Source organism: Mastigoproctus giganteus, chromosome 3, assembly GCF_048544385.1.
Source record: "Mastigoproctus giganteus isolate SK-2022 chromosome 3, ASM4854438v1, whole genome shotgun sequence".
NCBI classification, from domain to species: Eukaryota; Metazoa; Arthropoda; class Arachnida; order Uropygi; family Thelyphonidae; genus Mastigoproctus; species Mastigoproctus giganteus.
Window position 1 is genome coordinate 193,434,139 of NC_143577.1, and position 12,536 is coordinate 193,446,674.

At 33.1% G+C, this 12,536-nt stretch overlaps 1 protein-coding gene across 2 annotated transcripts in view; it reads left to right on the forward strand.

Moving 5' to 3' along the window:
- Positions 1–12,536, forward strand: part of LOC150088533 (uncharacterized) — a 229,322-nt gene that overhangs the window by 41,570 nt on the left and 175,216 nt on the right. The window contains exons 3-6 of one of the 2 annotated variants that reach the window (XM_090369554.1): positions 5,584–5,655; positions 6,847–6,940; positions 7,064–7,143; positions 11,976–12,079. In XM_090369554.1, coding sequence (XP_090225680.1) covers positions 5,584–5,655; positions 6,847–6,940; positions 7,064–7,143; positions 11,976–12,079 — 350 coding nt within the window. The remainder of the gene's footprint in view (positions 1–5,583; positions 5,656–6,846; positions 6,941–7,063; positions 7,144–11,975; positions 12,080–12,536) is intronic. The other variant, XM_090369555.1, reaches the window with a different exon arrangement.

A 12,536-nucleotide genomic window follows, 5' to 3' on the forward strand; every position in this document is an offset into this window, starting at 1 on the left:
AAGTACCGTAGATGCAGAACTTTATGTCGACGATTTCAGCGTTTCTTATCACTCGAAAAACATGCAAACAATAGAGCGTCAACTGCAAACAACAATCAATAAAGTAATAGCATGGACCCAAAACAATAGCTTTTGCCTCTCTAAACAAAAGACAGTTGGAATACACTTTTGTCGGAAAAGAAACTTACACCCAGACCCAGAACTAAAGCTCAGAGAACAACTAATCCCAATAACATCCAGCACAACTTTTCTTGGACTAACCCTTGATAAGAAACTGACCTTTTTAGATCACATAAAATGTCTTAGAACAAACTGTCTAAAGAAATTGAATATTCTGAAAGTTATATCTGCAACAACGTGGGAAGCAGACAGGTACACTTTGTTACATCTTTATAGAACCTTGATAAGATCCAGACTCGATTACGGGGCACCAGTATATAGCTCTGCAAGACCCAGCGCCTTAAGATGGTTAGACCTTATACACCATAATGCACTACGTATAACCGTAGGAGCGTTTTGTACTTCGGTTCAAAGTCTCTATGCTGAAGCCTATGAACCTCCACTCCACCTCAGAAGACAAGAACTCCTACTATCTTATGCAGCTAAAATAAAGTGTATTCCAAATCATCCTGTGTACAAAACATTATATGCACCAATATGGGAACGTTTATACAGAGTACTTCCAACAACAAATAAACCAGCAAATATACGCATCAAGGAGCTACTTCCAATTTGGTCTCTTGATTTCAACAAACTAGCTGCCATACAAAACGTACTAAGACCTCCTTAGGATACAGTATTACCATTCTGTGATACCTACTTCCTTAACTGGGGAAGAAATTCCATACCAGGAAACAGCTTTCAACTACTACATGCTGCCTATCTAGAAAAATATCCACACCATACACAAATATATACTGACAGATCGAAAACCGATACAATCAATAAAGTAATAGCATGGACCCATGATGGAATCAATAAAGTAATAACATTTCTGTGATAATACTATAACCCAAGTTTTCCCAACAGAATGTAGCATCTTTACATCTGAACTACAGGCAGTGAAGTTAGCAATAGATTGAATATGGCACCAAAAGTTACCCCATAGTCTGATTTTCAGACTCCCTCAATGTAATTCAAACAATACGGTGCGACAGAAAAAATCTCTATCCAACTCTAAGACAAATTCAAGTGACTCTGGACAAGCTCCTTAAAAGAAAACAAAACATAATCTTTTGTTGGATCCCTGGACATACAGGAATTAAAGAGAACGAAGCTGACCATGCAGCAAAAAACGGCAACAGGCACCCTTTCTTCAACCAAAGTACCACATACAGACTACAGGCATAACATCAAAATGAACAGCAAGGAACAATGGCAAAAAAATGTGGAGAGAGCAAACTTTTAATAAACTCTGTAAAATTAAACCAGATTTAAAGAAGTGGAAGTCCAGCAAAAGAGATATACAAAAAGAAGTAATAATCCTAGCCAGGTTAAAGATAGGACATGCATATCTTACTCATTCCTATCTACAGTCAGTCCTCGTATAACACGTGTTTACACTACACGAATTCGATCATACACGATTTATAAATAGGGAAACGATATCTTATATAACACAAACCGAATTTGCTTATGCACGATTCGCCTTTGTGTTTTCAAGAAATGGCAGTCGAACGCGGAATCACCCCAACTGAACGCAACACGATAGGAATGAAGAGAAGATTCTGAAAATGTATTTGTTTTATATCACATTTCACCATAATAACGTAAAAACCAACACAATTCCAGCTATCGGTATAATCGCAAATGCAATTAGATCGAGTTTACTACCAGTTTATAACAGATTCCACTAGCAGAAACATAAATGGAAATTGTTTTTATTGTTTTATGGTAGTAACCCCTAGAAATGTGCTTGAGTAAAATGTGAGGTGTTAATAGTGTATCTCTGCCTTTACAGTGTTGTTTATTCAGTTGCTACACATGCACAGCTTTGTTTATGTGTATCAAGCGCACCTCCTCGTTTTGTAATTGTGTTTTATTCCCTAAAAATGAGTAAAATACTTAAAAGGTGTGAAAAGGAAGCATCCTGGTGAAGACTCTGCAGATTCAGAGAGAAAAAGAAAAGCAATATCGATAAACAGAGGCGGACTGGATCAAAAATTCTTACCCGGGAAAATTTATAGTGGCCACATATTACGGTTTATGGCCAAAATCACACCGGCCTCCAGGGGTTTCCCCGGTAAGGCTTATGGCCAGTCCACCTCTGTCGATAGAGAAAAAATATGAAATTGTGAAACGCTCTGAGCGAAATGAAAGACTATGTGATATTGCACGTGCTACAAGACCTAAATGAGGCAACACCGAGAATTACAAAGAATGCGGAGAAAATAAAAACAACTTTCATAGCAGGAACAACTCAAAGTGTAATTAAAATCTATTAGATTAAGACACAAAGCCGTTCCATGGCTGTCATCTGTTTGGATAGAAAATCAAACAAAAAACAAGTTTGCTTACGATAGAAGCAAAAGCATTAGCAATATTTTATTACGTAATAGTCGTAATAAAATACATATGGTAAGTATTTTATTACGATTATTTATTGTGTTTGGTAATGTTTTGGTTACAAATGTGTGTTCAATCTTGGGGGTCCGGCACCTAACCCTATTTTTCCCATAGGCCCTGTTGTTTATATTGCACGATTTTGCATTGCACGAGGGTTTCTAGGAACACAACTATCGTGCTATACAAGGACTGACTGTACTTAGAGCCAAAGAACCGCCTCAGTGTAATCAGTGCCATGTGCAACAAACAGTTAAACATGGGTTACTAGACTGTCCAGCCTATACAAACGAAAAAAACAGCCTTTAAATCCATAACTAAAATTCAAGACGCTCCTACTCTGAAAAACATTTTAAGTGAAGAAAATAATATACAAGAGGTTTTCCACTATCTAAAATCAGTAGGCTTTTATAATCAGATTTAAGAAAAGAGTCAATGTAAATCGATGTATACAATCAAACTCCCTCTCTCCATTAAATACTTTGTGAATAATTTCTAATCAGGCATTTATTTGAATGGCAATTACAAGAGATCAGAGTAGAAAATGCAAAACTTTAGGAGGTGCATTATGGCCATAGAAGCCGATGTGCTAACAAACAACAACAACAGCCAGTGAGCTCTGGACACATCTCTCCCTTTGAAACTAATAAAGGGCAAGATGATTTCAAATGGCTTTGTACTTTGATACTGCACATCTTTCCATTCTCATACTTTTTTTTTTTTTTTTAAATATTATGTTTTTGTCCAAAACAAAGTTGCATTGCATTTACCACCATTGTAAAAATAAGGATGAAAAAGGGTTGGGTTTCAAATTATTTTTGAGTGTGTCAGCATCAAAAAAGTTTGGAAAACCCTGCACTAGAGGACCTAACTTAATCTTAATATTGGACATAAGCTGCAAGGGAGAGTTAAGTACTTGCTGTGCCAATCAAAGCAAAAAAAAAATTATGTATTTCCCTCCTTTCAGGAATAGATTGAGCTGGCTTTTGAATTTCCATGGGCACTTGGACTCATCCATTGAAGCAACTTATTCCAGTGATTAACAACCCAGTGGATAAAGAAACACTTCAAACAGTTCCAAGAAACTTTTAAATTTGCTATGAAAATTTCCATCTGAACTCAGTTTGCTGTCTCTCTTTCAGTTCCTTACAAACCTCAGATCAGCTCTACAGCCTAGTTTCAAGCTGTGTTGTTTAAGTCTCTCTTTTTCTTTAGGATTTTTTTTTTTTTTTTTGTCATTTTCACTGAACATGTTTGGACCTGTTTCAGAAGCTCAATTTCTTTTTTACCTGAATGCAGTATTCCAAGGGCATTTTTCAACACTTCTCATATAGTGGAATTATAACCTCCCCATCTGTGAAAGCATTTGTTCAATAAATCGTCAAAATGGCACCGTGATGAATCCTTTTTTGCTTCCTGAAATATAAATCCCTTTCTCCCTGAAGGCATTTATGACCAGTTATCTTACTAATGACTTCACACAGCTTCATTCATTTACCTACCAGAATACCAGATGGTCCTAACCACGCAAAGCTGGGGACTTGTATATGAACTGGACCTGTACAAGGATGGTCCACCTAGCTGTTATTCTCATCAGTTGTTCAATCATTATTGGTAGTGAAACTTCAACTTGTGTGTTATGATGAGATTGTGTGACTAATCAGTTCCTCTACTTAGGACTTTTTATAGTGACTTTTCATAGTGAACTGATTTGGTTGATTTCTTACCTTTTATATGACCCACTAATTTTACAGCCAAGAACAATTGATCATAAATATCTAGAATTGAGACACAGCTGATTTCTGTTGAAACACAAATTAATACAATGACATGCCCTTTGAATTTAAGGGTACCTTATTGATTATGTATTTTATAATCTTGGTATGTAAATATGTCTGAAGACAATATTGTAAATAGATGATGGGGTTGCAGAAAAACTGGCTGGGATTGTCTGGCTTAATAAAAAGTCCTACCATACCAAACTCTTGATTTTTTTTTTTTTTTTTTTCAAAAATGCTTCAAATCACTCAGTTCATATCATAACTTAGTGATAATCTGTTCTCCAGTGGAGCCACTATCTTTCATTGTCTCTCTCAGCCTGTGAAGTTTCTCATAATGGGATGATCTGCTTGAATTGTGTTCTTCCTTGGGTGCAGTGTATATTTGATCATCAACTATATATTTGACAACAACCAACTTTGCTTCATCTTCATCCTCTGTAAACTGGCAGATCGCAGTTTTTACCTCAACTTCTTCTTGTGCAGATTAGCACGTTGTCTTTTAAGAGAAAAATCAGATGTCAAGCGACCTACAAAATGCAGATGACTGAATGAGCTGAACATTAGTCTACACAGCTCAGCCTTGAATTGCATCTGAGCTGATATCCTTCAGAGATTTATGGACATTGGTAACCTGATTGGGCAGTTTGATCTGTTTCAGGGTTGGAAGGAGTGCTGAACTCTCCCCTCCATCCCTCAGAGTTGCGTCTGTCTTGATGACAATGCCCTGACATTTTTCTTGTTATAAGGCAATTATACTTATATATTATTGCCTGACTATTACAATGTATTCTGTTACTTTCCTTTCTTTTATTATACTAGTTGCAGCTGCCTGCTCTTGTTATTATTATATGATATCTGCTCTGCACCAACTAGGAATTCTCTGTATTGAGAGTTAAATAAATATATAATCACAGTTGTATATAACCATAATTTAGAATTATATTTAAGATATTAAAAGCCTACAGGAAAAATGGAATATGTGCATTGAAGTATAAAGATATTATATAGAAAACTGTAACTGGAAGTAGTGTCTTTTTTATACTTGACTTTCAAAACTTTTTGAATGTCCTCATACCTTCTTGAAAGTGAATTGAAGATGATTGATAATGAAAGATGTTAAGTGACTGCAGTTTAAAACACTAATTTATTGATTTTGTTTTGTTCTAACCTTGCTCATTCTGTTATATTTAATCATTATTGTTTATTTCTAATTCTTTCTTAATTTATATTCTTTTTTTAGGTGACTTTCAAAAACAGTGAGGGTACTGCTGTTGTTACAGATGATCAGATTCGTGGGAATCTTAGGGTAAGAGTAAGGTTGAAATTAATTTTCTTAATGTATGATAAAACATTTTAACATATTGTAAGAATAAGTTAGCAGTCTCCATTTTTGATATATTTTAAAATATTCTAAATGCATTTTTATTAAATTAATAAAAGATTAAATATTTTCATGCCATACATGAAAGATATATATAGAAAGAGATATGTCTCTGTTAACTTTTTTTCTTTCTCTATTAATCTTGTTTTAGTTAACTGTCTGTAGGATGGTGTTGTATATAAATCTTATCTGTATGCAAAATAATGCCTTCTATTCCTTCAAGAATGGCATTGTGAACTATGAGTTACAAATTGTGGTTGTTAAGGTACTTGCTTTTTTTTGCATATCATTGCCATTTAGTAGCAGGTTTTTAAAATTCATCTTACTGCTTTGTAAAGAACCACTGTAACAGTCACATATTAAAAACCAGGGACTTAACCAGGGCTTGATTATTACTATTGAAGTGGAGTGAGAACCAAGGTTCTATTTCAGTGTTTGCTTAGAACAGGTAAGTATTATATAAATGAGTTTATGGCAATTTCTGCCGTGAGTAAAACTGCAATATAAATGGAGAACTTCAGTAAGAAACTTTCCAGACTGTTAATTTTTTATGCTAATGATAATAACAATGAGCATATTGCATATTTTGTAAATAAAAATCATTCTGAGCCATATTTTACTGAATAATTTAATACATGCAAAATTTATATATCCATACCATAAATGCCATAGTGGCTATCATTACCTACTAGAACATTACCTACTACTACTTCTCTAGAATGGCAATAACCACTTGTGAAAAGGTTAAACATAAATTTAAATCTTTGCAACTAAAAAAGAATCCTGACTGAATTGTCACACTGTGGGGAACTTCAATTGGGAACTCCAGTCCCACTGGATATTTAAGTAGTGTTTGCATAATAGAGTTTACATAATCTTCATTATCTCATCGAGAACAGAAAGGAGTTACATATTTCAATGAATTGTAATGTGATTGATACATCTGCACACAAAAAAAAACTTTCTATGCGAACATTTTTTTGTGTTATTTTCAGGACTTTTGTTAGTGAACAAAACAGAAATTTTCTAAAATTAGGGAAAAAGTGAAATATGTACATTGTAATACATTGGAACTCTCAGAAGTTTATCTTAGGTTCAACAGTAATTTTTCCAAATTTTCAGGTTGGTGCACATGTTCAAGCAAAGCATGCTGAAAAGAATCAGTATCTTGAAGCAATTATAAATAAAGTACAGGATTATAGTCAGTATACTGTTGGTTAGTGACATTTTTCTTTTTAATGCTGAAATTCTGATCTTCATTCTTTCTTACATGCTGCCATTTTATTTGAAAGTTTGTTTTAAGTTGGATTTTTTTTTTTTTTTTTTTTTTCCAATTTAGTTTTTGATGATGGTGATGAAACAACTCTAAGAAGAACTTCACTTTGTATAAAAAGTGGAAGACATTTTGCAGAAAGTCCAGTAAGTAAAATTCTTCTCTGTAATGATATTGCAATTTATATTTCTTTTAGATAAAATCAAATTTTTCTTAAAATAACATTTGTGTTATTTCTCAGTCTATACTTTATTTTTATAAAATTACATCAAATTTGTTGATTTATTAAAGATAATTTAATAACAAAAGCTCTGTTTTGGATGGGAGATATATGTCACTCATTTTAGGAACTGGCTGGATATGAGCAAATTTCCAAGCAGAAGTAAAAATACCAGTGGGATAAGAAAGTATGAAAAGACAAAACAATAGCAGCAAGTTCAGGAGCATGAGTTTTGAAGCAAGTGGAATGCTATCAGCATCCAGAGTTTCTAGGTATCAAGATTGTTCAGAATTCTTCCAACATTCTCTTGTTGGAAGAATTCATGGAAGATAATGAGCATAAGGTGGTTTACCAAGGTCATTGACACAAGACTTAGAGAAAAAAGTCCCAAACTGGCAGTTTGGGATTTTGGAGAAATGATTGCATGAAATTTTTCACTTTTCCCCTAACAAAATATACTATAGATATGTTTTTGTAAACGAAAAAGTGAAACATTTATATTGGAATGGGAAATAATTTTGTTTTTACTATTCTGTATATTTACAGCATTGTGCAATATTTACTATACGTTGCCTCTTAATAAAAACAATAATGACAACACACTACATTTTTACTATACAGGTGACCCCCGCTTAACACTGATCATTCGTTCCGGAAAAACAGAGCGCTAAGTGAATCCGCGCTAAGCGAGCGCCGCTTTCCCATAAGGTAACATATGTATTTATGAGCTGGGGGTCATAAATGCCATAGGTATTTCCTAATCAATAATAAACAGTAATTAAAAGATGCACAAATGTCGGTCAAAATATTTAATATTCAAATATTCTGCATTACATACGTATAATTATGTGGTAACTACTTGCGTATCAAAAGTAAACTTAAAATTCGAAGTAAAATAATGAATTTAATTGATTTAATTTAATGGTTGAATTTAATCATGAAAAATATGTGGATTTTGAGTTGAACTTTGGCCCTCTTCCAAATAAAATAAAAGGGGTATTAATTTTAAATGGCCCGCAGTTTAATTACCACCCAACAATAAAGTCAACTGATCCTTCGCCGCTTTGAGACTTGGCATGTTTTTTCTTCTTCTTTCAATATGAAACTTCTTTTAGGCATTCGTTTCCACAAAAGTCCTGCTTCATTTATGTTATAAACTTGTTGAGAAGTATAACACATAATATCCCTCTTCAATAATTTTAACAAGTTCTTTTTTGAAAGTTTCGGCTCCTTGATCTGCACTAGGCTTCTCCCTGGATTTTAAATCTATTCTACCAGCCCTTACCAGTTTTAAATGGTTCCACATTTTTTTTTTTTTTTTTTTAGGCGAGTTTTCTTCAGATCATCATATTGGCTAATCTCTTTCTCTCTCTCTCTCTCTCTTTTTTTTTTTTTTTTTTTTTTTAATATTTAACTTAACTGAATTCTGCATTGGATATTATCTTCAATAAAATTGAAGTCTTTCCATTTCAATCCTAATAGTCGGCCTAGCCCTAGTTGCTTGCAGTGGAACAGCTATCTTTCCCGCTGCTAAAATTAATTCTTTATTATTTTTTTTTATAATTATTCTTACAGTTAAAGTTGCAAGTCCTAAATTATGACACACATCCGCTTGTCGTTGACCGGAATCGATTCGCTTCAAAACGTCTAATTTAATTTTCAAATTCAGGCTTTTTCTTACATTTATGGTCTTCTTACTGCGCCCACTTGTTGCTTTTTCATTCCTATCGGTATGAAAAAGCAACAACGAAAATGTAACTGCGTTGGTTGAATTAATTATGATACAATGTTCAAGTAAACTTTCCGTTACGCACGATGTCTAATACTGTACCGAGTGATGACTAGACTTCGGATAAATGCATATAACGCAAATATTACAAGCAATATATTTGATCATTTCTTAAAATGTTGATCTCAGAACTACGTAACAAGTCACTTACTGCAATTAAATTTCATTGAGCGTGGGAAAATTTGTCAAGTCGGCATGGGAAACGTTTTAATGCTGTTTTGCTATTCATTTTCAAGCTATCGACTCCATCAAATGAAACGATATCGTTAAATATGTCAAAAATGTAATCTGTAAAAGAGCGTTATAGTGATCTGTGACAGCGTTATAGTCAGATACAGGTTATAATATAAAAACAGCGTTATAGCGAATCAGCGTAAAGCGAACCGCGTTATAACGGGGGGCCTGCTGTACTATGTATATGCTCCAATAAGTTAATGCAATATTATTATGAAGTATTGTGACCATCCAAAATCAAGAAAATTTCAAGGGTCCGGCATAGATCATGTTCTGAGGTTGTTGGATTTTGGAGGTTCTATTGTATAGGGGGAAAGTTGGAATTTGTCTCAAGCACTTGAATGAACTTTTAACAAATTAATTTTCACGCTAGGAGGTTTATTAAAAATAAATAAACATATTCATTTTCAATAAAATAAAAAGAAGCATTACAAAGTCCTAGTTTCTATGATATATCCACATGAATTGTATGGAGAAAATATTTGCATTCATAGTTATTTTTTTCTACTTATGCTATATGTAAATATGTTGGGGAAAATAGTGTTCTATTCAAACTTTAAATGGATAAGAAATATATTGAACAATGTCTTCAATTGTTTTAAAATCACTGAATCTGGTTTTAAAATCATCAAGAACTTTCTCAATTTCAGAAACATATTTCTCACTGTTAAATTCAAAAACAGGATATTTTTTCAAATGATCTTGATATTTGAAAATGATCAAATTTTTTTTTTTTCTTTGAGAACTTTAGCCATTACAAAAATTAATATTTATATGCAGAAATACTACTAATCATGTCACCCACATTTTTATTTTTTTTCTTGTAATTCAAAATTCAGATCACTTAATTTACTGGTGAAATCTGCCAAAAAAGCCAGATCACTCCGTGTCTTGTAGCTGCTAATAATCACCTCCCCTTTCATCTACAAATTTTTTAATTTCATTCAGCAAATTTTGAAATCGCTGTAGAAACTTGCTCTGACTCAGCCACCTCACATCTGTGTGTAATATCAGATCTGGTTCATTTTCATTGAGTTGCATTTTGAAAAGTCTCCTTTGAAGAGATTGTCCTCTGATGGAATTCACAATTTTTAAAGCTATGTCCATAACACTTTTAGTATTTAATCTTTTTCTGGCTAACACATGTTGGTAGATGATATCATAGGAACTCTAAAAATCTGGGAATTCATCATCCTTTTGGCACAATGCGATGAATCTGTTAAGATTCCCCGTCATTGCTTTTGCTTCGTCTGTTGTTATTGATACAAGCTTAAATAGGGGTAATTTAAGTTTTTCAATAAAATTTTTGAATGCGTGAAATATATCAAGACCTCCAGTTCTTTCTTTTAACGAAACCATACCCAGCAGTTCTTCTCAAGTAGCAGAATCATCAAACACCATATGAATAAAAACAAGCAATTGAGCTGTATCACTGACGTCTGTAGATTCATCCAGTTGTAAAGAAAAGTACACACAATTAGCAATATGAGCACGCAATTGTTCGTTCACATTTTTACTCATTTTATCGATGCGTTGCATCACAGTATTTCGAGATAATTGCAGATCTTGAAGAGCACTTTGAATTTCGATTTTGTTCTTGAAATTTTCAAAAGGAGAATCTGTTATTTCTAAAAATGCATCTTTGATGAATTGACCATCAGAAAATGGTTTGCATTTTTTTTTGCAAGACTGCTCACTTCAAGTGATGCTGCAGTTACTGCTTTAGATTGTAAATGAAGAAATTTTGTTGTGCGAATAATCCGGATTTAAATTCTTTTAATTTATTTTTTCTAAGGTTACTATTAGGCGGAAAATCTGATTCATATTTACCATGGAGTGCGTTGAAGTGCCTTTCTAAATTTTCTCTTTTGGGTATAGCCACGGAAGCATTGCAAATCAAACAACACTACAAAAAGTATTCTAGTTCCCACTTGATGAAAATGATACGTTTTACTCTTTTTGTAGTATTAATTTTAAATCAAAGGGTAATTCGAAAATTGTAGATCTCTTAAAGTACCATTTTTAACTGACATAATATAATAGTGTAGCTTAATTTAATTTATTATGGTACTCACATTTTTATAATCTGCATTGATGTTAGAATAAAATGGATGATAATTTTAAATTTAAGTTAGCACGAATAAGTTAGGATTTAAAAACAGAATTAAAATATGCGCAAGGAAGTAAAAGTGCACGTCTTCATCCTTGTTTGTCAATGTTGAAATTGGAACAATTGAAGTTATATGGTTGGAAACAGAAGGCCAATAGCCATAACAAGTGGCTTTTGTTTTACACACCTTCAGTTGGCAATGGTAGAATGAGAGTGAACACGTGTATTTAAAAAGACTAAGTTCCCGTGATGCTCCTGGGTACACGTGGGAATCTCAGGTGCATGAGATTCCAGACCGAAATTAAAGCCGCGATCGACTTGTTGCCCCCCCCCCCCCCCCCCCCCCCCGGTATACTGTATTTAATAGTATAGTAACTAATTAGGTAGAATGGACTGATAAAATTTAGATGGTAAATGAAAAAAATTTTCTATTGGTCTCCATTGTTATTCTTCATTTGTTACATTAATACCTTTTATTGCATATTACAATTACTAATTTGGTCTCTAGTTAATATATTCATATTCACTAATTGAATACAAATATTTCAACAGTTAATTATTTATTGTGAAATATTCTATTTTACATTCAGTTTCATGTTAATAATACATCAGTATTTCTGTGTAGACACTGGACCAATTTCCTCTTACCAATCCAGAACATTTTGGTACACCAGTTATTGGCTCAAAATCTAAAAGGAAGAGGCGATCCACATTGAATTCCACATCAGTGTAAGTCTTCTTAGAACAAATTGATAAAATCTCTTAAGATACAGCCTTTGTAATATAGGATATCCCAAAAGTCTAAAGCCATAAAAATATATTATATTAAAAAGTTAAAAAAAAAAAAAAAAAAAAAAAAAAAAACAATTTCCAATGTTGGGAATTGCAAACTACATTATATTCTTAATCCTTTTGTGAGTATGCACAAAAGGGCTAAGAATATAATGTAGGTCAGTGTAACCTATACACTGAATGGGCACTTCATTAGCTAATAAACTTTATATGAAGTGAAGAACTTCAGTAACAGCACTGTGTATTATTAGTACCATGCTGTATAATGCAGGTAAATAAGAACACTAAATATACCATGAACTAAGTGCAAAAAATTACTGACTTTGGTTATACTTTGGTACGGTGCACTTTTGGTATATGACCTCCAAATTATCAAATTAAAATAAAATAAAAA